The sequence below is a fragment of the Scleropages formosus genome, chromosome 7, assembly GCF_900964775.1.
Source record: "Scleropages formosus chromosome 7, fSclFor1.1, whole genome shotgun sequence".
NCBI classification, from domain to species: Eukaryota; Metazoa; Chordata; class Actinopteri; order Osteoglossiformes; family Osteoglossidae; genus Scleropages; species Scleropages formosus.
The window spans coordinates 25,424,791-25,448,189 of record NC_041812.1 but is presented as its reverse complement, the minus strand read 5'-3'; the positions used below and the strand labels follow the sequence as shown (position 1 = coordinate 25,448,189).

Sequence of the window (23,399 nt, the reverse complement as noted above, 5' to 3'; positions counted from 1 at the left end):
TTGTGTATTCTTTGAATAACTCTTCAGAACAAAGGTTTGTACCTGATTTTCAAATGTAATCAGCAGTGCAGCACTAAAGATAGCTTAGTTTGGCGTTTCCCCCTTGGCCTGGCGCCCACCAACACAGGCGGCAATGCCTGCCGTCACTTGCTGCTCAGTCCCCTGCTCGCAAGGTTGTATCCAGATCTCAAAGCACGCTTGTCACACCCTCAGGGAGGAGACGACTGCCCTGTGAAGAACCTGGATAATTGTGTAAGAACACTAAAGTGCAGCTCAGTTTAAGAAGACCCACTAAATCTAGAGGAAAACACAGACTTGGAAACACCCAGTTAAGTGCAGCAGATTCCCTTGTAAAGTTACACCTGGTTTGTTTTTGTCTAAAATGCCCCTCTGTGCTTGTCCTCACCACCCCACCCCACCCACTGCCCAGCGAGACATCAGGTGGGGCAGGACGGTGCTCAGTCAGAGGGGTTTTCTTCACAATGTGGAGAGAAATGGTCGACATGTCGAATCTACAGCTTCTGTGACATTCACGAGGTGCCCGAGTTATTGCTGATGTTTCTGAGGACTGATCTGTAAATTCTATGGGCCAAAAACCTGGCAAAAATATTTACAGATGAAACCAACATATTTACAGAGTTTGTCCCACACACACACACGCATTCTTCCCCCCCCTCTATATATATATATATATATATATATATTAAATGTACAGCTTGTGTTAAATTTATTATTTTTTCTGTTTTTTAATAAAATTAATCTCAACATAATTAGAACAATACCTTACTTTATCTTGCCATAGTACATCATGGTGTAATACAAGTCTCACAAATTTCAGAAATCCAATAAGGTCTTCATGCAAAAGTCTCTCACACAAGGTACCTGTGAATAAACACTGAAATTTCATTTCAGATCAGCTCAATACTGTTCCATTCTCCTACAACTTGGTTTTCTTTATAACAACACTTTTCAGTATTTTTAATTTACAAAAAGAAAGCCAACGCTCAGTGCAGGGAAATTCATTACATAATATATTACTTATGTATACAATTATTAGGGTAATCACGCCCCATCTTCTTCGCTGGAGTCTGAATCTTCCGATGATGAAGAGGAACTGCCAGACTCAGATGAAGATGACGACTCGGTTGTTCTCGAACCCTCTTCTGCACTGTTCTTCTGTTCCTCTAACTGTTCTTCGAAGGGCTCCCGTTCACCCGCCTCCATCGCGCCCTCCTGCGAGGCCTCTGGCAGTGCCTCCTTAGACAAGGTGGGCAGGGGGGCATCCAAGTTTTGCTGTTGCGCTGCCGTTGTGTTGGCCTGCGCTGTCGAGGGCGCAGGGAAGTTAAGGCCTGGAGTGAGCAGCATCCTGGGATACTGCACATTGGAGAGCAGCAGGGGTTTCAGAGCCAGGAGAGGGTTAGAAGCAGCGGCTGCTGTTGCTGCAGTCAAAGTGCTTGCAGGGCTGAGGCTGCCAGAGGTGGAGGCTTCGCTAGTGGGCGGCTCAGTGCTCTGGCCTTCGGTCCTTTCGCCTTTGGTGTCCGATGCGCGCGCAGGGCTGCACGGCACAGGTCTGGAGACCAACGGATCTGCATCGCCACTGACAGTTCCTTTCTCCTTGCCTCCTTCGGGCCCTTCCTGTGGTTTACCCAGCAGGCTGCTCATGCCCAGGAGGTTAGACAACCCTGCCATCCCTGAGAACAACACGGGGAACATGCTTGCCAGGCTGGTGGTGTCTGTGGTGGGCAGCCCCAGGAGCCCAGCAGTCAGCTGCAGGGACTGCAGGCTCTGCAGGTTCTGCTGCAGGGCCTGGAGGCTCGGCAAGTCCTGGAGGCTCGGCAAGTCCACGGTCGAGAGCAGCCCACCGGCTTGCAGGGGTTTGAGGCCCGCAACTGGGGTGTTGGCGCTGGCAGCCGCGGCTGCCCTGGAAAGCATGCTCTTAGGCCGCCTTCCACGTCGGCTCACCTCCTCAGGCACTATGGGTCCAGTCAGAATGCGGTCAAACATGCTTTCCGGCAGGTAACCCTGGGTGTGGCAGAGGGGAGAAAGTCCACAAAGTATAATAAATCGAGTATAATTCTTTAGCCTAAGTGTGGCGCTGTGGTCCAGAGTGGTGTGGTTCACTTACTGAATGTTTCACTACATCTGCCCATTCCGGGGGCACGCCATACTCTGGGTTCTCCTGAAGGAAGCGGCACAGGTCCTTTAGCTGTGGCGCAAACGCCCCACCAACCTGTAAAGAGGAGAGGGTGGAGATCATATGAAATAAAAATCAGTTGCACCTATACTCTACCTTTGCACTGGGGAGCGACATGTGCAACACACCTTCCTGGCATTCCTCCGATTGATGATCTGCACTCTCTCCTCCCCAGTCAAGCTGTTCACGTCCATCTTGTTGGGGTTACGACAGCGGTGCCGCTTCTGCTTTGGCCGGCTGGCTGAAAACTGTGGCCCATCAACCCCCTGCACACGCAGAACAAAGCAGCACCAAAGACATGACCAACAGACGGAGACTCTACAAGCTTGGTAATAACCCTCTTTCAAGCCACGCCCCATTCTATTCCATCTTAGGATCTCAGGAATTAACTGGATCAACCTGAATACTCAAGCACCCTGAGGGGATTCAGGAAGGGAAACTCACTGGGATGGAGGCTCCCACGTCGGCCACAAATCCCGGGTGTGCCCTCAACCACTGCTCCAGGTCCTTCCTCTTTGGAGCATCATCGCCCGTGAGACGGGTGCCATCCCGGAGGTTGATGACAGGCACCCGGGTCTCATTATCCAGTGGCCCTTGAAGCTGTCCATACACCTGCGTTGGCCCCACCGCTGGGCTACCTGGGGCGCTGCCATACCACCCAGGGGGCACCTGGAGAGAGGCCAGGCATTTACTGACACACCTGCTTTCACTGGTGGGGAAAACATTCTTTCAGGCAGTCCTGCAAGTTGTGCTGTCCAATAACCTCTGTATATGTACATTTATTCATTTAGCTGATGCTTTTCTCCAAAGCACCTTACAATGTTAAGCTACTAACAGTTATTTACCCATTTAAACAACTGACTAATTTGAAGTAATTCAGGGTAAGTACCTTGTTCAAGGGTACTACAGCTGCAGGTAGGATTTGAACCTGCAACCTTTGGATCCAAAGGCAGCACATCTAACCACTACACTACCAGTTGCCAACACATCTTTGAAACACTATTCCACTATTACAAGAAAAGTCTGAGACTCCAGTTTTTACTTGACTTGCTGTTAAGAAAAACCAGACGATGGCAATCTATTTCATCACAGCTGCTTTCGCTGACAGCCGGGTAAAGGTGAAAGTTGTGAAGCTCCTTACATGCTCCGAGACGGGAGGAGCTCTGCTCTTGTTCATAAACAGGAGGCTCACTCCTTCCACGTTCTTCCTCCTGCCTCGCCTTTTCTTCACCACAGGTTGGCTGTCGACGAGGCCATTTAACTTCGCACACACTGCACAAGGGAACAGGGCAGAATATGATGGGCTCTCCCTGTCAGAAGCGTTTCAGTCCTCGAGTGGCAGCTGACATGTTGTTAGCATGTAATTTGCTCTGAGGCACTACCACAAGAAGCGAGCTCCTTTACTGCTTGGAAGAGAACAACCTTATATGGGCACTCACTCGAATGCAGTGTGGACCTAAGAACCCAAAGGGAAAACAATACTGCTCCTCAGTTGTTTTACGTGTCTGGACGTTACTGCCACCTAGTGGCAGCAAAGAGAATTGGCTCTGGAATATCACATTTCTGAACCGCTTGTCCCAGACGGGGTCGCAGGGAACCGGAGCCTAACCCGGCAACACAGGGCGTAAGGCTGGAGGGGGAGGGGACGCACCCAGGACGGGATGCCAGTCCATCACAAGGCACCCCAAGCGGGATTCGAACCCCAGACCCACCAGAGAGCAGGATTCAGTCCAACCCACTGCGCCACCGTGCCCCCCACATTTTAAAAATCAGCAAAGTATTATTATATGAAATTACAGGGATCTACCTACAAACTTAATTGTAGCTGAGGGTTGCTTCATTATTTGGAAAGTTCATTAGTTGGGCAACAAAGTGGTCTAGGGGTCCTCATCATTTCTATGGTTCTGTATGTAGCTAGTGGTGTAATTCATGGTGCCCCCCGGCTCTGGAATATCATTTTTATTAAATTCTTAAAACAAAGACAGGCAGTCCCTGGATTACGAACGACTTCCGTTTCACAAGTCTGTCTTAAGTCAAATTTGTACTTAAGTTGGAAAAGTTAGGTATGATTTGTATCTAACGTCAGTTAGTCAAAGTATAGTATATCGTCTATCTTTCTACGCATAAAAAAACATTAAAGAAACACTTCCGGACACACTAAAACATCTTTAATAGAATAATACAGTAATAATGATAATAAATGTAACTACAGTATTTATAATAGAGACAAAGAGATAATGTTACTACAGTATTTATAATAAAGAGAAAAAAAAATTAGTAGCACAAGACACTTAACAGCAACACGGTCTGACTGAAAAGAAGGAAGTCGGGCCCATGAGCCAACGAACCGCTGTAGATGCACGATGTTTTGATGCGCATCGCAAAGTTGCGCTCGTTTGTTATTACGAGCCACTGTATGTACAGTGACAGAATTTTTAATATAATAGGCTTTGCTGGGGTTGGCTCATACTGTAATCATGGGTTGTACATAACTTTGGATGCTGGTAACCTGGGGACTGCCTGTACACAACAAAGTCAAATACTAAAACACAAATAGAACAAAACAGAACAGATGCCAATGGAACACAGATTACGTAACAGTTGATGTATGTATGTATGTATGCTGGAGGTCAAGAGAGTCAAATCAAATCAATTAAATAGAACTCTTCATATCTCTTCCCATCAATATCTGAGGAAAAACATCATCTTATAGTACCCATCAGCTAATTAATAGCAATTAGTCTGCTTGTCAAAGAAATGTGCTGCACATCCACATCACATTCAAGGATAAAAGCTGCAAGGGGTTAGGGTGGCAAACAGAACTAAGTAAGGGGAAATGGGACAGTCTCATCTGATCAAATCGTGGGGAAGTCCAGCGTTTTAATTCCGCGGAAGAGTTCCCGCTCTGCTCTCAAACATGGTATGGGCCTGGAGGGAGGGGCGCTGACTGTACCTTGAGCAGAGCTCGGCAAGGCCTTGGTGAAATCTGCCAGACTGGTATCGGAGGCACTCTGCAGCTCCTGCAGACGTGTCAGGTACTGCTGCTGGTCTGCAGGTTCTTCCTCACCCTCTAGGGGTCGCTTGTTGGATGGGCCCTGCTTCTGGAAGGTGAGCTTCAAGCCTCCCTCCTGCTGCAGTGCGAGCATACATCAGGGAGGCCGCACTGACACACACCGATACACACACACACTCCGAACTAGGCCACACCCATTCTGTAAGCAAGGAATGTCATTAGCAGAAATAACTGAGCCAGGCCTCTAAATATTCAGCTTTTTTCTCCAGAATACCTAGTGAAAAGTTAAAACATACACCACAAACTGCAGTGTCAACCAGTAAAAACAATGTGATCTCAAAATGTGACAACATTGTGTACAAAAGCAACACCCCTACTACGAATAGGGGTTCCAAACATGTCATTCAGCTTTTCGCTGGTGAAATAAAATAAAAATTAATAACTTTTAGGAAACATAGTTAGTAGCATCTAAAGATGGCCATTGCTTGTCCTGATTGTCATAAGAAAATCAAATGTCAGGTATGAGAGGCAGCAGCAGCGGCAGCAGCAGCAGCAGCAAGAGCTCCCAGCCACACAAAGAGGGCTACAAACAGAACTAAAAGACGAGCTCAATGTCCTTCTCCACTAATACATGTCACTGTAAACACAGGACATGTTAGTTTTTAGAGGTGCAAAGGGCAGATGAGCTCAGAGCTCTCAGAGCAGAGAAATACAGGAGAGAAAAAGCACCTCCTGGCCCACTGGTCTCCTTGGAGATGCAGCACCATTTCACTTCAAACAATCATACCTGCAAGTTGCATGTTGTTCTGACTGTACAATAACTTATATCGATGCTGCATTCATGGAAATGCCCCGAATGTCACTAAAATCTAAATTTCTATGAAATTTTTGAGAGAACAAATAACTTACTGCAGAAGTTATGAGCAGGGCTCAGGGGGTATAATATCAATATCATGTAAATGCTGTGAGCCTCCATTCAAAAGAAAGAAAATTGAAGCAGCAAGAGAACAGGCTGTACAAAGATATTTGCACTGAGCTCCTAGTGGAAGGAAAAAAAAAATAAATAAACATACGTCTTTGATTTGGACCGTAAACTCCTTTTCTGGAACATGCTTCTTCACCTTTGACATCTGAGGAGAGGCAGAGGGCTCCTCCCGGGGGCCGCCAGGGCTGTCCAGGAGTTTGGTGGTATAAAAGGAGGACACGGTGGCTCCTTCGTACGTCCGCTTCGTTGTGGGCCACCTCCCCTTTAGCACGGCATGGCAGATGCTGTCTAGCCGGTTGATCATCACTCGGTCCTGCGGAGCGGCGGGGTGGGGGGAGGGGGGTTGTGGCATTATGACAGAGGCTACGTGCAGAAAGGAGATGGAAAAAACACACCGTGGAAACAGGATCAGAACACACCGTGGAGAAGAGGCGTCAAGCTGGGCGTGTTCTCACCTTTGGCCAGAAGGAGGCTGCCAGCATGTAGCCCCCCTGGAAAGGGTTGGAACTAGGGGGACCGCTGCTGCTGAGGTAGCTGTCCTGCATCTCATCCAGCGTGGTTCCAAGGGAGGCCACGCTGTCTTCGTCGAAGCCCTTCACAGTGGGCACGGGCTCACGCTGGTCACGCGCTGCATGCGGACGGCAAAGAGATCAGTCGGGCCAGCCAAACAGCGAGATGCAGGCTCATTATGTAGAAAACTCCCAACTTAAAACAGTATCCAACAGAATCTGTAAGTACAGGAGTCGGGGGCCTATGTGTACTGTGAAGGTTGCTTGTTCAAGTACCACTAGGAGCCTTGCTGCAGTACCCTTGTCAATTAGGTAACCTAAATTACTCCAGTAAAACATCCAGCAGTTAGTCTGACAAGACTGGTAACAAACACTACTACTTGTAGTAATAGTACTACTAGTAGTAATAATAATAATAATAATAATAATAATAATGATGATGATGATGATGATGAAAGGAAGGGTTACAGATCAGAACAAGGTCTGACGTAAAAGCACTTACGATGAGCTTCTTGCGTACAAGCGAGTAAGAGACAGGCAGCTCCGACTCACCCGTCTCCTTGCATTCCTCTCCTTCACTTGCACTGTCATCTGAAGACGAGGAGGACCCAGAAGAAGCTGAGCTGGAGGAAGAGGAGGAGCTAGAACCAGAACGGGAACATGATGAAGATGACGAAGAAGAGGAGTGCGAAGAGGAGCTGGAGGAGGAGCGGGAGCGCGAGGGAGAGTCTCTTCGTGCCTCACGTCGGCTCTGCCTGCCGGACTCTTTCTGCTTCCTGCCAGTGGAGCTGGGTGTGAGAGGCTTCGTCCGTGCAGCTTCCCCCTTTGCTGGACCAGCAGGGGTTGGAGGGCCTAACTTGGGGCTCTGGTTCTCACTAGGCTGACCTGTCCTCTCTCCATCTTCCTCCTCTGAACTGGGCTCCTGCTTCGGCTGGATCTGCGGGCCGTCATTTGAGGCGACTTGGGTGTCTGACTGCCGTGGCTGGATAGCCAGGGGGGAGCCTGTAGGCACAGCTTGGCCCTGAGGCTGCAGCAGTGGTGTGGGGGTCCGGGACGGGTTCCCTTTGTGCTGGCTGTAGCTGCTCTGAGCAGCCATGAAGGCAAGCTCGGGGTCCCGTAGGATGTGATAGTCTGTGCGGCTCACACCGTGCTTGGCTGCCCCGATCAACAGGTCGCGGTCATGAAGCCCTGGTTCCCACCACACGGGTAGATCAGGCCCCGGCTGGCATAGTGCCAGGCGCTCATACAGCTGTTGATGCCGTAACACCTGCTCTCGCACCTTACGCAGCAGCTCAATGCGGTACAGTGTCCGGGATGCACGCTCCTCTGTGATTGGTTGTATTGCTATGGAGGGGTCCATGGGATCTGGGGGGAGAGGGGTCCTTTAAGAAACAACACTGAATATGGGGTAGAATGACAGAACACAGCGACACACAAAGAGGAAAAATACAGGTGCGCATGTTCAAAGTGGACTGATGACATATATGCAGAGGGTTCAAATGCCTGACAGCTTTAAATTCTTAGAAATTAAACCTGTGCACAGTGCAAGTCTACAAATAGACTTTGCTTACAAGAAATATGAAATCTGACTACAGAAACAATATGTAAACTAGGCTCACAGCAGACCCATGAGGATACGGCCACGTGAGTGAGTGAGAGACAGAAGGCAGTGTGAAGATGACTCCAACCGGCACTGTGAAGATGACTCCAACCGGCACTGTGATGCCTTTGTGCGTCACTCACCCCCCTCCCGCAGAGGCAGGCGGCACACCCGCCGGCACATGTCCGTGAAAGCCCACAGGTACTTCTGCAGGCTCTCATCTGTCTTCTTGTGCAGACGGGCCATGGCCCGGAACTTGGTCCAGTCAAACCGGCCTGCATCAGGGTCAAACACCACACCGAAGGTGGAGACCACACGGTAGAAGTCAGCCTCTTCTCGTCGCGTCCACCTAGAAAGGCGAAGGAGGCAAATTAGTGTGTTTCAACATCCCGGGCCTCAGACGCATCAATCCACTGCACTCTCACCTCTGCTGCCGTTCCATCTTGGCAGCCATCTTGGGGTTAAGTGGGTCAGCGACTGGCGGCAGCAGGGTGCTGCTAGGCGGGGTGAGGCACGCTTGCTGAGTCTGGTGGATATGGAGAATCTGCCGGCTCTTGGTGTAACGTTGAGATGCAGTGATCAAGCGGCGCAGCCGAGCTGTTAAGGCTGAAGGGGGGGGCCAGTAGGCAGTGTCCCCCTCCACTGGAATACTGCCTTCTGGGACGCAAAATACCAAACAATGAGAAAGAGGCTTGGGTTCAGCAGGTTATGGACAGTTAAATAGAATAATAAAGGAAATAAGTGTCTCCCTGTCTTCCAGTTACCGAGTGACAAAGACTGACCTAAAGCAGGATCACTGATGACCAGGTCTCCAGGGGAAGAGGCATCATCCTGCGAGGACCACAGATTCGGAGGTGAGCGACAATGTCTATAACTTGTTCAATGCTCTTTGTAGTCCAAAAAGACTGAATCAGAGACTTTTCTGGACTATTTATGTACATATAGGCTTCCCTCACATAACAACTGCAATGCCTTCCTGAAAATCTGCCTTTAAGGCATATTCTCACGACACAAACTCTTTTGTTACCACCAATTTAAATGTGAGAAATAACGTAGTCTTTAAATGATAAAATAAAACTGGTGGAAAAAGCATGGGAAAAATCTTGCAGCAAATAATTAAATCACAAAAAGTTACTTGTATTGCTATTGCCTTTCAAGAGAATTCAAATACAAAAGACTGATTACAAAGCAACCTATCACTTAAAGATTTTAACTAGAAGATGGCTTTCCTTTGCCTTGTTGCCTTATCACCTTCCAGCACTTTCTTCGCTTTAGGGTTCATCATTATAATAGATGATGTTTTACACCATGATAGAAAGTCATGAGATGATTGCCAGCGGGCACAGGGTTACAAGACAACAGATGTGCACTGAAGATATGTGGGGGCGGGGGGGTACTGTCCTTGTGTGCTGCTTGACATTAGCAAGACAAGCATCTGAAATTTAATTTATATTCATGTTCTCTTAGGTGTTCCTCAAATGTGCATTCAATGCTTCATTATTCAAATTTCAGGGCTTCCAAATTACATGCATTCATAGGTGTCACTTTTCATAACGGTGTTCATTCTGCAGCACAAGAGAACTTCAAAATTACTCATTCTAGTGACTTCAAACAATTCAATATTTCTGGGAGACTGGAAAGGAGGTGGGGGGGGAGAGACGTATCACCCACAAGAACAGAAAACCATCCTTGGATCTTATCTGGCCAGACGTATGTACTTGTACTGGTGAGTTCTTACCTCCATATCGTCCTTGAGCAGAGCTGGGGCGGGCTTGTACTCGGGGTCATCGGCGTCCCTGCGTAGTCACATGGCAACAGATAAGCTCAAGATTACAGCACCACTGCACAGCTGCCTCCTTGCTGTTATTGCCTACAATTGTGTGAAGTAAGCAATTGGGTGTTTCGGGAAACAGTAACGCTGCAACTCAGTTGTCAAAATGAGGAAAGCTTCTGGATTGTTTTAAGAGCGAGTTATAAATGCTCAGGGATGTGAGGGGAAGCCATTTCCTCATTCCTGTGATTGAGAATACGGTTGAGCCCTGAAGGGTGTAAGGCGGTGGTCAACTAACCCGTCCATGCAGTCACTGGCTCTCTGCTCAGCGGCGATTGCCTTCTCGTCGGGACGGCCCACCCTCTCTAGGAAGCAGAGAGCAGAATCGGCGCGGATTGTGTTGTACTTCTCATAACCTGTGTGAACGACAGCGATGGACATCAGCGGTAAGGGGCTACTCTCCGTGCAGCAGGGCGTGGGATGGAGAACAGACCCTCTCTCTCCTACTCACCGTGCTTGTAAACCCCGAGTAAGAGACACTTGTCAGCCACCCTGTCCCACCAGAGAGCAGGCAGCTCCGAGCGATCGAGCTCTGGAACCCAGATCTCAATCTCACTGGGGAGGAGGAAAACCCAAGACAAATACAAAAGAAAGGCAGGCTTTTATAACACCAATCATCAGAACAAACAAAAAGAACAGCCCTGCAAATTTGAAATCCCCTCAAACCGACAGAGTTGACTAAAGAAATAAAGCACACCACTTCATTCAAAAAATAATATAAAAGGTCATATTAGGGAAAAAAAAAAAGGACATTGACAAATAGGGAGAGGAGAAGGCTTGGTTCTCACCTGCAATCTACGCCGTCAAGAACCTTCTGTGACTGCTTTCCGACCACTTCCTGTCTCAGGTAATAGAGCATTCTGACACGCAGCAGTACCCTGTGGAGGCATACAGCGCAGCGGTCACCGCCAGCCAGCAGTGTGCACAAATGCTGAGTATGCAGAACCCGCCTCCCAACCAGAAGGTTCACACACCTAGGGGTCAGTCCCGACTCGTGGGCGAACGCTGCCACACCCCATCAGCGCTGCAACACCTCTCATTCACGTGTCATTCGGCAGCAGGTCAGAAATGTACTTATGTTCCCTCTCATTAGCTGCATTTCGCGAATAACATATGAAGGCCACTAAATGAAAAGCCTTTTCTCGACGCAGGGAGTGACTCAGAGCTGGGAAAAGCACAAGAGAGATGGAGCAATTCCATTCCTGGCACTGGGGGCAAACGGGAGCCGATGGGGTTACGCTGGGTGAGCCACGTAACCGAGCCACATATTGCCCAGCAGCCCAAGTGGCGTGACTGGAGCAAGATTGGGTGGAGCCAGCCGACTGCCAAGCCGAGCGCAACAGGCAAGCACGCTGCAGTGCCAAGTGACACCTATGATCCCCTGCAACTGTCTCACAGCTTCACCTGACTGGCCCTTTTCCATAGCCCCTCACGTTTACATAGTCACTAGATGGCCTCTTCCTTATGTTGCTGAGAAACCTTGCCTTGAACTGCCCTCTCCTGTAGCAGTCATCAAGCTAGAGTGGTGTGAGCACCCACCACGAGGCATTTCAGGAGAGGAAACCTCTCTACATCCAGATTTAAAGGTCCCCACGCGAGTCACCGGGTGACACATCAACCGCACCACAGGAAAGCCTCACATGTCTGCTGTCCCTCTGAACACGCTCATACCGCCTGCTGACAAACTTTGCCACCTCGCTTGGGAGACTGAACGGTTAAAATTTCTCGCTGTGCTCAGAGGGCCTGTGGATCTGGACGCCATGCACAGGAACAATCCCAGCAGCGGGGGAAAATGCGGAGATCAGCAAAGGCCGCGCGTGTCAGCGCTCAGCCAGTCGGTGACAAGCTGGCCAATCATCGGGTTCAGCAGTCCTGCTCGACAAACAATGAGGAACTTTCTGTGGGAGCTGTGGCCTCTTTATCCAAAAATCGCTCTGTGACATACTCCTTTAAAAAAGTAATTACCAGGTACTTTTCACCTCTCTCGTTGCTTGGCTGTCATTTCACAGCGCATCTTTTTCAATTCCTACTGTATGGTAACAAAGGAGCCCCAACAGTGTAACAAGGTTACTGTCGCTATGGTGATTCCTGCCATTGAAGATAACCACCGCTCTCTCTAAGACAGAACAGGAAGACAGGCCATATCAGCTGAGGCGGAGCATCACTTCCTTCCAAGAGACATTTAGCTTAACGTTGGAAATGTAACAATTCATACCTCAAAGTCAGCCTTTGTTTTCTGACTATTCCAAACATTCTTAAATCCCAAGAGAAATCCCTTATCTCAGCTGGTCTTAATAAAGAGTTTCTGTTAAGATTTCAGACTGGAATGTGGAGAGTCCAGGCCTGTCTGGTCTCAACAAGTCAAAATAAATGTCAGTGTTTAAACTATCTAGAGGAAGGAGGGGAAGAAGATGGACGAGGAGCCATGGGATGTGAGTGCTGGGTTAGGGTGTGTCACATGTTTAGGGTTAACTCAGCTCACTTGTTACAGTGGTGCTTCAAGTGCTTCTTGTAGCCGTCGTCCTGCAGGATGTGCTCGGGGTTATGCTTCTGGATCCATGCGGCCTTCTGGATGTCAAATGGTGTTGACTGGTTTTTCATCTTCTTACCCTTTCTGCCCCGTGGTACAGGGGTTGAAAGACCTGGAGGACACGAATGCATTTTCCATAACCGAGCAACTCATCATTTCAAACATCTCACAACAAAGCCTCCAGCTGCTTGACAGTTAAATACTGATGATGCTAGTTTCTGGACTGATGTCAGTGATGACACAAGAAAGTTTCCATGTTCACAGACATGCCACACAAGAGCGGAGCTCACAGAACGCCACTCACCCAGGTGATTCTGCAGCTCACGGGTGCGTCCGTCCTCAGATGGTGCGATCAGGTCCCACATGAAGCTTTTGATGCGGTCGTCACCACGGTAGTGGACCAAGCAGTAAGCCAGCAGTGCTCGGCAGATTGCCTCCACATCCCGTTCACCAAGCTGCCGCTTGAAACGGCCATGCTGGAGAATGTCTTTCCAGCGGCCCCACCTGATCCACACACACACACACACACACACACACACACACACACACACACAAATAAGTTGGCCTCAGAGCCCAGCACAGCCTTACTCCACACCGGCAGAAAGCCCAGTCTATGCTGCCTGCATCAAGCATTAAGGGCATTTCCATGTCTTGTTCAAGGAAGCATGTTTCATTTGCTGCCAGACATTATACATCTACCAACACAGTGACCGACCCCTTTTCACTCACACATAGCACAATGGGTGCTGAAGCTATTGATATGTGAACGTAAATTCCAGACCTGTAAAACAGTATTTCATACAATTTCCATCAGGTCTCCACAGGATTGTAATTAGTGTACGTGAGACCTTGAGAGATATGTAAACATCCGTACATCAACTGGTGTCAGTGCAACTGTGTATGTGGGGGGGGGGGGCACTTCTGGTTGCATGCATATTGTTGGCTGTAAATATACCAAGAACCAGCAGGTGGAAGTGTAGCAGTGTGTGATTTGATGAGCCACAAACCAGCAAGAACTGGAATGTGCAGCATAAGCAGACACATATTCACACCAGCAGGGGGCAATGTGGGAGATCACAGGCTTACCCGTACACCAGCAGGTTCTTCTCCACACGGAAGCACTCAGTGCGACCGTAGCTGCTGAGCCGGTCATAGGGGCGGCGCAGTTTAGGCTTGTCCTCACCGTCCGAGTCACTGTCCGCCTCAGACAGCTCTGCCAGCTCGTTCTTGGTGGCGCTGAAGGGGCGGGTCTGCTTGCGGATCCGCGGAGTGTCGATCACGAGACTGTTCTGTTGAATTATGGGAGGTGGGCAAAGGTACGGAGCGAATTAATAGAAGAAAGAGGAGACATCAGGAAAACGAAACATCATGTAGGGCGCGGTGTAAGAGCCAGGTGACCGCGGCAGATGAAGCTGGGACATACTGGACCTCTAGTACTCACTCTGCCATTGAGAGCATTGATGTCAATCTCTGCCTTTTTTGCCCACTTGTCCCAGAAATTGGGATCATCCAGAGAGATGTCTGTTCTATTCCCAGAAGCCACAAAACTGGCCTGTAATTTTAAAAAAAAAAAAGAGCAAGAAGGAGAAAGAACATATATACGGCCACTTCATTTAATAATTAAAGAGCTAACAGCAATGGGCAGAGAATTTGTACCTTAGCAAATGTGGACCCACGGCCCTCAGACTCAATGGTGATGGTCTTGGTTCTACGCTGGAGGATTTGGTCAATGTCCTCCTCACAAAACTTAGAGCCCTCGTCTTCTTCGTCCATTAAGGCTCCATAGGCTCCCCTTCTCAGCAGGTCTTCTATCTCCTTCTTGGAGAGCTGCTGCTGGATCTGTTGGAGGAGGAGATGAGAAGAGAGATCAGCTCCTTTATAGTGATCCTCTGACCTTCTTCTGCAAGCCGGTCTTTAAAGAAGCTCTCCAACTGGCTCAGAAGCAGAGCTCTTCAGAGTATTGAGATGACCCAAGTGCACTCTGTCCAAAACAGCAGCAGGACTAAAAGAGCTCTAACAACATGTTGTGACCCAAAAGGTCAAGACCACAACACAGTCTGCATCTGGTGTTACCTTTACAATACCAAAAATGTAAACTATCAGTCCGTCTTGGAATGACCATAAGAGGGGGGGGGAAAAAAAAAAAAATGCACTAAGGGGGTTCTGGAACAGTTGGATGGGGAAGAGTACTTACACCACTTCCCGCATTCTCCCTGCCACTCATGCTTTGCAGAACGGCCTTGTCCAGGCCCAGCTTCAGGCTGGCGCGATCAAACATCTCTCGCTCATAGGAGTTGCGTGTGACCAGTCTGTACACCTTCACTGCCTTGTTCTGGCCAATCCTGTGGCAGCGAGCTTGGGCCTGTACACACAGTGGGGGAGAGAGGAGTGGAATCTATTAGCTGTAGTGAGCGAGAACGCTTCTGTTTCACTGACAACAGAAACCTGTCAGTTTACATTTACTCATTTAGCTGACGCTTTTCTCCAAAGCGACTTACAATGTTAAGGTTACAATTTTTACAGTTACAAGCTTACAATTATTTATCCATTTACACAGCTGGATAATTTTTTTACTGGAGCAATTTAGGGTGGGTACCTTGCTTAAGGGTACTACAGCTGGATATGGGGATCAGACCTGCAACCTTTAGATCCAAAGCAGCAGCTCTAATCGCTACACTACCAGTCGTCCCTTCAGTTAATCCCTCTTCGCAGAAAACCTTACTTTCAAACCAGGCAACTGACTCATACCTGGAGGTCATTCTGAGGATTCCAGTCAGAGTCAAAGATGATGCAGGTATCCGCGGCGGTCAAGTTGATGCCCAGCCCTCCTGCACGTGTGCACAGCAAGAAGACGAACCGGTCCGAGTCAGGCTTGCTGAACCTGTCGATGGCTGCCTGGCGTAGGTTCCCCCGCACGCGCCCATCAATCCTTTCATAGAGGTATCTGCAGTATGCACCAAAGGGCAGACATCAGATGAATGGGGACACACCTGCACTTGTAATAGCATGTTTACATTGCAAATGTGATTTGTAGCCAACAACAAAACGTTAACTGAATGATGGCTTCTCCAAAACATCTCCACACTTCTGCCAGTGACAAACAAGAAAAACATGGAATCTCAATCACTCAGCCTCCAGCCTCAATCCGCTATCTCTAAGATTGACTCAATTTTGAACCGTTAGTTTTCCTTAACAAGTTTGTTAAAATAAAGAACAAAGATTTGACATGTAAAGGGACGTTTGAGACACTAAAACTGTCTCTGTGCTTCTGCCCCTCTCTCTCCCCGCCCCCCCGCCCCCAAGCAAAGAGCAGCCCTTCCCCTCAGCTGGAGTGGCTGGATTCCAGCAGCCTCCTGCCTCCCTCTCAACTGCCTGGGAGAACCTCCAGGGGCTTGTAACCTCCTTCTGAACTCCAGCTAGGCTCAGCGCCACAGCACGTATTTGTTTACATTGTTCCCTTTGGAGCCAAAGGAGTTTCAGAACACAGGGAACATAGGAGAAGAATGAAGAAAGGCAATCTCACTAGCTGGACACCAACTCTGGTTTGGGAGCATTCTGAGGGGCTAACTCCATCAGAAATAATTTTTCAGACCATAATAAAAAGGTTTTTAATTACGGTAGTTCCTTAATTTCATCTGTGAAATCGCTCCAGGAACCAAAAAAATAAATACTAAGATTAGAACGTGAAAAGCTTAGAAGACTACATGGGATATGTAGTGGACTGCCAAGCTACAGGGAGCGTGTTTGTCCGTGTACACATGTATGTATGTGCGTGCGTGCTATAACACTCCTACCTCCTCTGAATAAGGTAATCCTCCAGAATGTCCAGACAGCGCACCATCTGGGAGAAGATGAGCACTTTGTGGCCCCCAGCCTTCATCTTGGGAAGCAGCTTGTCTATAAGTACCAGCTTGCCTGCTGACTGCACCATTGCCTGCAGGTGGAAGTCCGCGGCAGCTGGACTGTAGACTTCCCGGAAGTCTTCCAGGATCTTTTCCTCCGCCCCTGTCAAAGGAAGTGACATCCTGGGGTCAAAAATCATTTATTGTTAACATCCTTGTAACATATTTGCACAGACAAAATAAACTGGCTGGGACTCTTAGGGAACATTTGCATTACATTTAGAGTTATTTATCAGCAGATTTTCTCCAAGGTGACTTACAATGAGAGGTTTGTATACTAAGCATCTTACAACGATTTATCCATTTATGCAGCAGGTAGTACTGGCTGGAGCAAATCAAGGTAAGAACCTTGCTCAAAGATTTTACAGCAGAAAGCAGGATTCAAATCTGAGTCATATGACTGCAGGGACAGCTGGTAGCATAGTGGTTAGAGCTGCTGCCCTTGGACCCAAAGGTTGCAGGTTTGATTCCCACCTCCAGCAAGGTATTCACCCTAAAATTGCTCCCGTAAAAAACACCGCTGCCAACCAAATTCACTATACACTGCCTCTACAGGACTGTAATTAAACGCACTTATTCTATTGGGGAAATTAGTGTCGTTATGAGAACTACACGCAGCTGGGTCAGTGACCTATATTGGATAACTGCTCTCCAATTCATGTGGCCCAAAATCATCCCTCAGCATAATGACTGCAATTCATCAGCAGACTCAAGTGCTACCTGACAGACATAATCCTAACAGTGATATGCCAAAATGATGGAGAAACCTCAAAAACCTAAGTGCTCAGAAAGCAAACGAGCTCCGAGGAGCGCAAAAAATGAACGAGAATGAGGTCTGTAACTCGGTGAACTGTGAGGCCAGCAGCGGACAGGGGTATGTCAGAGACGGTGGAAAGTGTGTCACAGTGCTTGGCAGCTGTGTCGGTCCTCCCTCCCCAGATAGGCTTTCTGACACAGTCAGGCGTGGCTAATGCAGCCCAGGCACATGGGGGCTGGGGGTGATGGTGGCGGACGAGGCCGAGTGAGGAATGCAACCCCCGGCACACTGTCTCTCGAGGCCAGCAGGCACATAACACCCTGACTCAGCACTGTGCGTGGACTGTAGTTTGGCTACACTTGACAAACCAAGGGATATCAAAAACAAGGAGGACATCAGCTCAATACAGATCTTCCCAAAGTACAGTAACAGCCCGCTCTGTGTACAGCAACATGATAGCACTGAAGCAGCATGAGCATTCCCTTCAAGGTAAACGTACACGAAGATGAAATAAACAGGTTGACAGTGCACCGTGGAGCATATCATTAATAAGTGACCAAATAAAACAGACAATTTCATGCGGATTATTTTGTCATTTTTACACACCAAGGCAGTGGAATTCAGGTCAGTCAAGGTCATGCAGAAACCACGCGGACTCCCCGTACAGCTGAAAAAGTGGTCTTTTTAAATGGTCTACCTTTTCCTATATGGCACAATGACATTTCCAATCTGTCAAGTTCACGCTGCTATGCTATATCTGTCACATTCCGAGATGTGACTGAAAAATAGGTACGAAGAGGATAACGGCAGAAGAGACCTACATTACTAGGGGGCACCGATGTTCTGTGTGCTCTCCTGAACCAGTTTTGCTTGAACTGTGTGAAACAATGTGAGAGAGGAGATGAATGCCCTTGTTTCAAAAGGTGGCACGGTGACACGGCGACACAGCGTGTAGCGTTACCGTCTCACAATGCCTGGCAAGAGAACATGGGTTCGATGCCCACTCAGTCTGTGTGGAGTTTACATTTTCCCTGTGTCTTCGTGGGTTTCCTTCGGGAGCTCGAGCTTCCTCCCACAGTCTAAAGACATGCTGTTCAGGTAGACTGGTGACTCTAAAGTCACCCATTGTGTGTGTATGAGAGAGTGTGACAGAGAAAGTGTGTTTCATTGGTGAATGGATGAGTGCCCCACTGTACATAGCGTACTAGCACTGTAAGTCACCTTGGATAAAAGTGTGGGCTGATCCTATTACTGTTCACTGGAGAAAACCCATCTGTTAAATTAATAAATGTAAATGTAACATGAGAATGCAGAAAAAAAAGTCAACCAGAGTTTCCCACAACACACCTGTATCTAGAACTGTCTACCTGCAAAGAGCTGTTACTATAGAGATCATGTGACCAAGCATTCACCTTTGATGAGGTAGGGGTGGTTGCAGCACTTGCGGAGCTCCATCATAGTATTCACCAGGTTGGGTACATTGGCTTGGCCGGCACCCTTGGCCAGGAAGGAGAAGTTCTTCTCCAGGATGGCACGGTAGTACTTCTTCTGGATGTTAGTGAGCTCCACCTCAATGATGGTCTCCTCTTTGGGAGCCAGCTTCTTTTCCACATCCTCCTTCAGTCTCCTCAGCATCATTGGCTTCAGGATGGCCTGCAGCTTTTGAACCTACAGGCACAAGCATTGACATCTGTCTTAATCAAAGAGATCCAAGCTATTCCTGGATACTGCAATACCACCTTTATAATGTCATCGCAGGTGTATTATGATCCCAGGTATTATAGACTTAACACACAATAAACACACAAGTCTGCTTTCCCTAGTGATTCATGTATGTAACTGCAGTTGTCCCATAGAAGCTTCAGTGATGTGTTTTGTCTCTTTTCAGGAATTGAGAAAAAAGAAGGTAACTCTCAGATGCCAGAGGACATACAATGTGTACAAAGCCTGTCATCTGAGAACAAAAAAGGAGGAAGGCCCTCCAAAAGACAAACATGAGCAACACCACTGTTTATTTAACACTGCCAAACATCAGGCCGACCAAGTTCGGAAACTACAACACAGGACCCTGTGCGTTATGTGACGCAGAATCAGGATAACAAATTAAGTAACATTACACTGAAGTTTCAAACGGCCACACCACACCACTCTCAGCAAAATGGTGATGATTGGAGCCTTCAGGAGTGGCACAAGCACCAACCTGCTCCTCCGTCTTCAAGTCTCCGAATTCCTGCATGAATGTGGCCTCAGAGGGAAAGCGCACTGGCTCCAGGAAGTGCAGCAGGCTGAAGAGCTCCTCCACGGTGTTCTGGAGTGGCGTGCCCGTCAGGAGGACCTTATGTTCCTGGAGGGGAAATACGGTATAACATGTCAGAAATGATTCTCATCCTAGCTTAACTTTATAGAAATGGATATTTCCCAGACTGCCATCAAGTACTCGAAAGGATGGATATATATGAAAAGACACACACATACACAAAATACACACCAGATTCATGAGCTTGAATCCCTCCAGCAGTTTACAGTTCTTGTTTTTCAGTCGGTGGGCCTCATCGATGATGATGCAGCGCCACTCAATGGCATTGAGCTCAGGGCAGCCGCCAAGGATCATCTCAAAGGTGGTGATGACAGCCTGGAACTTGTACGCTCCATTAATGACATGGCCCTGGGAAGGGGAAGAGAAAAAAAAAGAAAAGATCCAGGTAGTTACACAGACTCCTGGTCAGGGGCAGGATTTTTATTAAACCGGGTATACATTTTTGTTCAGTTTAAGGTAATACCTTTTCTGGGGGGAATCTTACCCAGGTTTGTTTATGTTTAAAGGAGCCTGAGAAACTAGTATACAAATCACCGTGTGGACATCAGCGCAATGTCAACTGCATGTCTGAACCGAACCTCCATCAGACAATTTCGAGCTTCCGTAACAGTAATACTTGAGAACTGCAGGCCTTGTACAAAGATAGAGGTTCTCCCAAAGCTTGCTAGTATAAAACAAAAACCTCTCCAGAGATCGGTTCATCTGTCCTGCGGAATCCCACAAACAGTGGCCTGGGGTGGGGGGTGGCAAGGCACCAGGGGGTGCAGCGCTAACATGAGACACCAGCATGAGCCCCATGTCGCCCCTGCTGTTTCCCCCTCCTTCTTCCTTCTGTCTCTCTTAGCCAGACTCGGCAGCCTGGACTTTGATCAATAGGATGAGAGAGGCGTGCGCTGCCTCACAGTGACACTGTGGCCTTGTACGGGGGCTGCCTGGTGGCACTAACGCTTTCCAGGCGCTCTCATTTGCATACATTCAAAGACACTGCCACGACAGAGCACAGCAGGCGAGAGTGCCTTTGGCTCCTCGTGTAACCTGGGTGACCGTCTGATATGAACCATGTGTCCTTCTAAATACGTCAGGGGTGTCAAGCTCAATTCCCTTCTGACCTTTTGTATGTTGGTGTTGATATGAACCTATTTCACTAATTTAGCTGGTCCAACTGGAGTCATTACAGTCACTGCTCGTGCTGACGCATTTCCCCATATTATATGGTGTTGAAAAACCCCACCATAAGTATCTAAGTGCAGCACAAAAAAAAATTATTTATGGATGAAGCTGACATCTATGGCCACAAGTCACAACCCCCTTCCACAGACTCCTCACTCCTGCTGCCTGAGAATAGTTTACCACTGTTCCACCTCCCATCTTGGCCACGGCCTCACACCTGCGAATCCCTGAAGTACATCTCGTACTGCTGAAGCATCTGGCGACTGATGGCGCTGCCATGGTACACGATGACGTTGAGGTGCGTCCACGTGCGAAACTCGCGCTCCCAGTTGGCGATGGTGGACAGCGGAGCAATGATGAGGAAGGGCCCGCGTATCCCGGCATGGCAAACCTCCTCCAGGAACGTGATGGACTGGATTGTTTTGCCCAGACCCATTTCGTCAGCCAAGATACAATTCCGTCTGCGGATGAAGGGGTGAGATAACATACTTAGGAAGCAAACATGGCTCTTATGCTCACACAAGACCGGGGCTCTCACTTCTACAGGCTTCAGACCAAAGGGAGGTAGGCCCTTGACCTTGGTGACCTCTTGTACAATACTCATGCTGTCTTTTCAAAACGTTAACTGTGAAGCCTCCTGAGCAGCACAAGAGCCTGCTGTCCAAATGACCACACAGCGAGGTGGGAAACACAATCTCCATCCTCAAGACAGCTTTCAACCAGCTCCCACTCAAGCACAGATGGGGATAGGAGAGGAGCTATGAGAAAATTGATTCCTCCCCCCCGTTGGTGTGACCTACATAAAAGGGAAGGGGTGTATAATTGAACGAATCAATGTTAATCACCATGTGCAGAAATTCCCATTTCAGGCCTCTGCAGCTGGCTTCTCTGGCAGTCCTCCAGTTGAGAGACGGCGAGGTGCTTACCAGGTCACAAACGCACTCCCTAGTCAAAGAAGTCTAAACATGCAGATGTGCGTGTGCGCATGTTCGCACGGACGTGCACAGGGACCACACTAAGAGCCAGGAATGTTTCTGCCTCCCAGAATATCTTCAGGACCACCTGATAGACACATCAATTCCTGTCTTTCCAATGCATCTCACAAACTACAGATATTTTGCGCTACCAAGCCGTGCAGAAAGGTATGTCAAGTCAACACTGTACCGACATATCTGGCATGGCTGACAGAGTCACACAGAAGGACAAGTATTTCAGGAATGTTTCTTACATTCAGGAAATTATGCATGCAAAAATTCCCTTTTGCAGCACAGTCCCCTTACAGAAAAGGCCAAAAAACCCCACAAGATTTCAAACCATGTCACGAGTGACTTAAAATGCAGGGGAGAAGTAACAGAACCCTACGTAAATTGCCCCAAAACTGACTTGAAAACAGGCACTGAAAGCGAGCATCAAAACGGTGAAACACTAAAAACAAAAAGAGCGGCATGAGTGGGAAATGTGCCATAAGAATGCATAGTTCACACGGCTGCTGCTTCAGCTAAACCGGCAGGCTGGGTCCAAACAGCTTTCAAATTATTTGTCAAGCCTGCACAAACATGCCGTCAACACAGCATCTCAACAACTTGGTTTTCGCATTACTTGGCACGCTTAGGGCGTCATCCCCGTCTCCAGCTCTGAAAAGGCCATTCCCAGAGCACAGAGCAGCTGGGCCTGACAGATCTTCCCTACGTGTGACCCACTCTTCACTCTCTTCCCTTGCCTTTGTCACTTACCTGTTATACCAGTTGAAAAGCAGCCAGTTGACTCCCTCTAGCTGGTATTCCCTGAGGCAGTTGCCATTGCAGTACTCCCGCGACTCCTTCCGCTGCTTCCACTGACTGGCTGGAGGCCGCTCCTGTGTGTGGGAAAGCAGGTGAGCGAGAGGTCTCGAGTGGCAGGTTTCAGGACTGCCTACTTCTCTCGCCTCTGACGGCAAGGTGGGTGCGCGCACCGGGTCAGGGCTTAGTGACGGCAAGCCTGTGGAGAGTGATGACAACACGAAAGGGGACAGACAGAAAAGGAGATGGAGACATGACTCACCACCCTGCGAGGGTCTGGCTGAGCTGCCTGCAGCTGCTTGAACTCCTCAATCTTGCTTTCATCCACATCCGCCTGCAGTTCCCACGTACTGTTCTCATAAGGCAGGGAGCACCACTTGACCAGGTAGTAGACCACAGGCTGTCGAGAGCACGCGGTTAATGTGTCACTTAAAGCGTGGGCTGACCATTACTTTCAGACACTGAAACAGCGATACGGAAAGCAGCAGGAGCTTATAATAAACATTATCAATCATTATCAAACAATCTTGTTGTGGGACAGCCTAAAGGGACTCTATCAGCTTTGCCATTATCGCTCATATGCTCAAAAAGGAGACTCCACAAAATGTTGCACAGAGATTATTATTCATTCATGCAGCTAACGCTGTTCGACAAAGCAATTTGTTAAGCTAATTACAATCATTTACCCATTTATACAACAGGGCAAATTTACATTTATTCATTCATCTGATGCTTTTCTCCAGAGCATCTTATGTTAAGCTACTTACAACCATTGTACAGCTAGTTAATTTTTTTTTTTGGGAGCAATTTTGG

General features: G+C 48.3%; 1 protein-coding gene across 6 annotated transcripts in view; it reads right to left on the bottom strand.

The window, feature by feature from the left end:
* Positions 1-713: 713 nt before the first annotated feature.
* Positions 714-23,399, bottom strand: part of LOC108926305 (chromodomain-helicase-DNA-binding protein 9-like) — a 54,501-nt gene continuing 31,815 nt past the window's right edge. For 2 of the 6 annotated variants that reach the window (XM_018738906.2, XM_029253759.1), the window contains exons 10-39: positions 22,849-22,986; positions 22,542-22,663; positions 21,026-21,269; positions 19,810-19,986; positions 19,522-19,665; positions 18,734-18,989; positions 16,457-16,667; positions 15,411-15,606; positions 14,857-15,024; positions 14,319-14,501; positions 14,104-14,214; positions 13,749-13,951; positions 12,967-13,166; positions 12,615-12,774; positions 10,921-11,010; positions 10,584-10,687; positions 10,371-10,488; positions 10,040-10,097; positions 9,084-9,132; positions 8,727-8,958; positions 8,445-8,650; positions 7,254-8,066; positions 6,648-6,820; positions 6,281-6,505; positions 5,148-5,325; positions 3,336-3,466; positions 2,639-2,863; positions 2,323-2,460; positions 2,126-2,230; positions 714-2,022 (exon numbers count right to left, since the gene is read on the bottom strand). In XM_018738906.2, coding sequence (XP_018594422.1) covers positions 1,063-2,022; positions 2,126-2,230; positions 2,323-2,460; positions 2,639-2,863; positions 3,336-3,466; positions 5,148-5,325; positions 6,281-6,505; positions 6,648-6,820; positions 7,254-8,066; positions 8,445-8,650; positions 8,727-8,958; positions 9,084-9,132; positions 10,040-10,097; positions 10,371-10,488; positions 10,584-10,687; positions 10,921-11,010; positions 12,615-12,774; positions 12,967-13,166; positions 13,749-13,951; positions 14,104-14,214; positions 14,319-14,501; positions 14,857-15,024; positions 15,411-15,606; positions 16,457-16,667; positions 18,734-18,989; positions 19,522-19,665; positions 19,810-19,986; positions 21,026-21,269; positions 22,542-22,663; positions 22,849-22,986 — 6,318 coding nt within the window. In that variant the 3' untranslated portion in view covers positions 714-1,062. Of the gene's footprint in view, positions 2,023-2,125; positions 2,231-2,322; positions 2,461-2,638; positions 2,864-3,335; positions 3,467-5,147; positions 5,326-6,280; positions 6,556-6,647; positions 6,821-7,253; positions 8,067-8,444; positions 8,651-8,726; positions 8,959-9,083; positions 9,133-10,039; positions 10,098-10,370; positions 10,489-10,583; positions 10,688-10,920; positions 11,011-12,614; positions 12,775-12,966; positions 13,167-13,748; positions 13,952-14,103; positions 14,215-14,318; positions 14,502-14,856; positions 15,025-15,410; positions 15,607-16,456; positions 16,668-18,733; positions 18,990-19,521; positions 19,666-19,809; positions 19,987-21,025; positions 21,270-22,541; positions 22,664-22,848; positions 22,987-23,399 lie in introns of those variants that run through there. The other 4 variants (XM_018738908.2, XM_018738910.2, XM_018738909.2 and 1 more) reach the window with 4 other exon arrangements.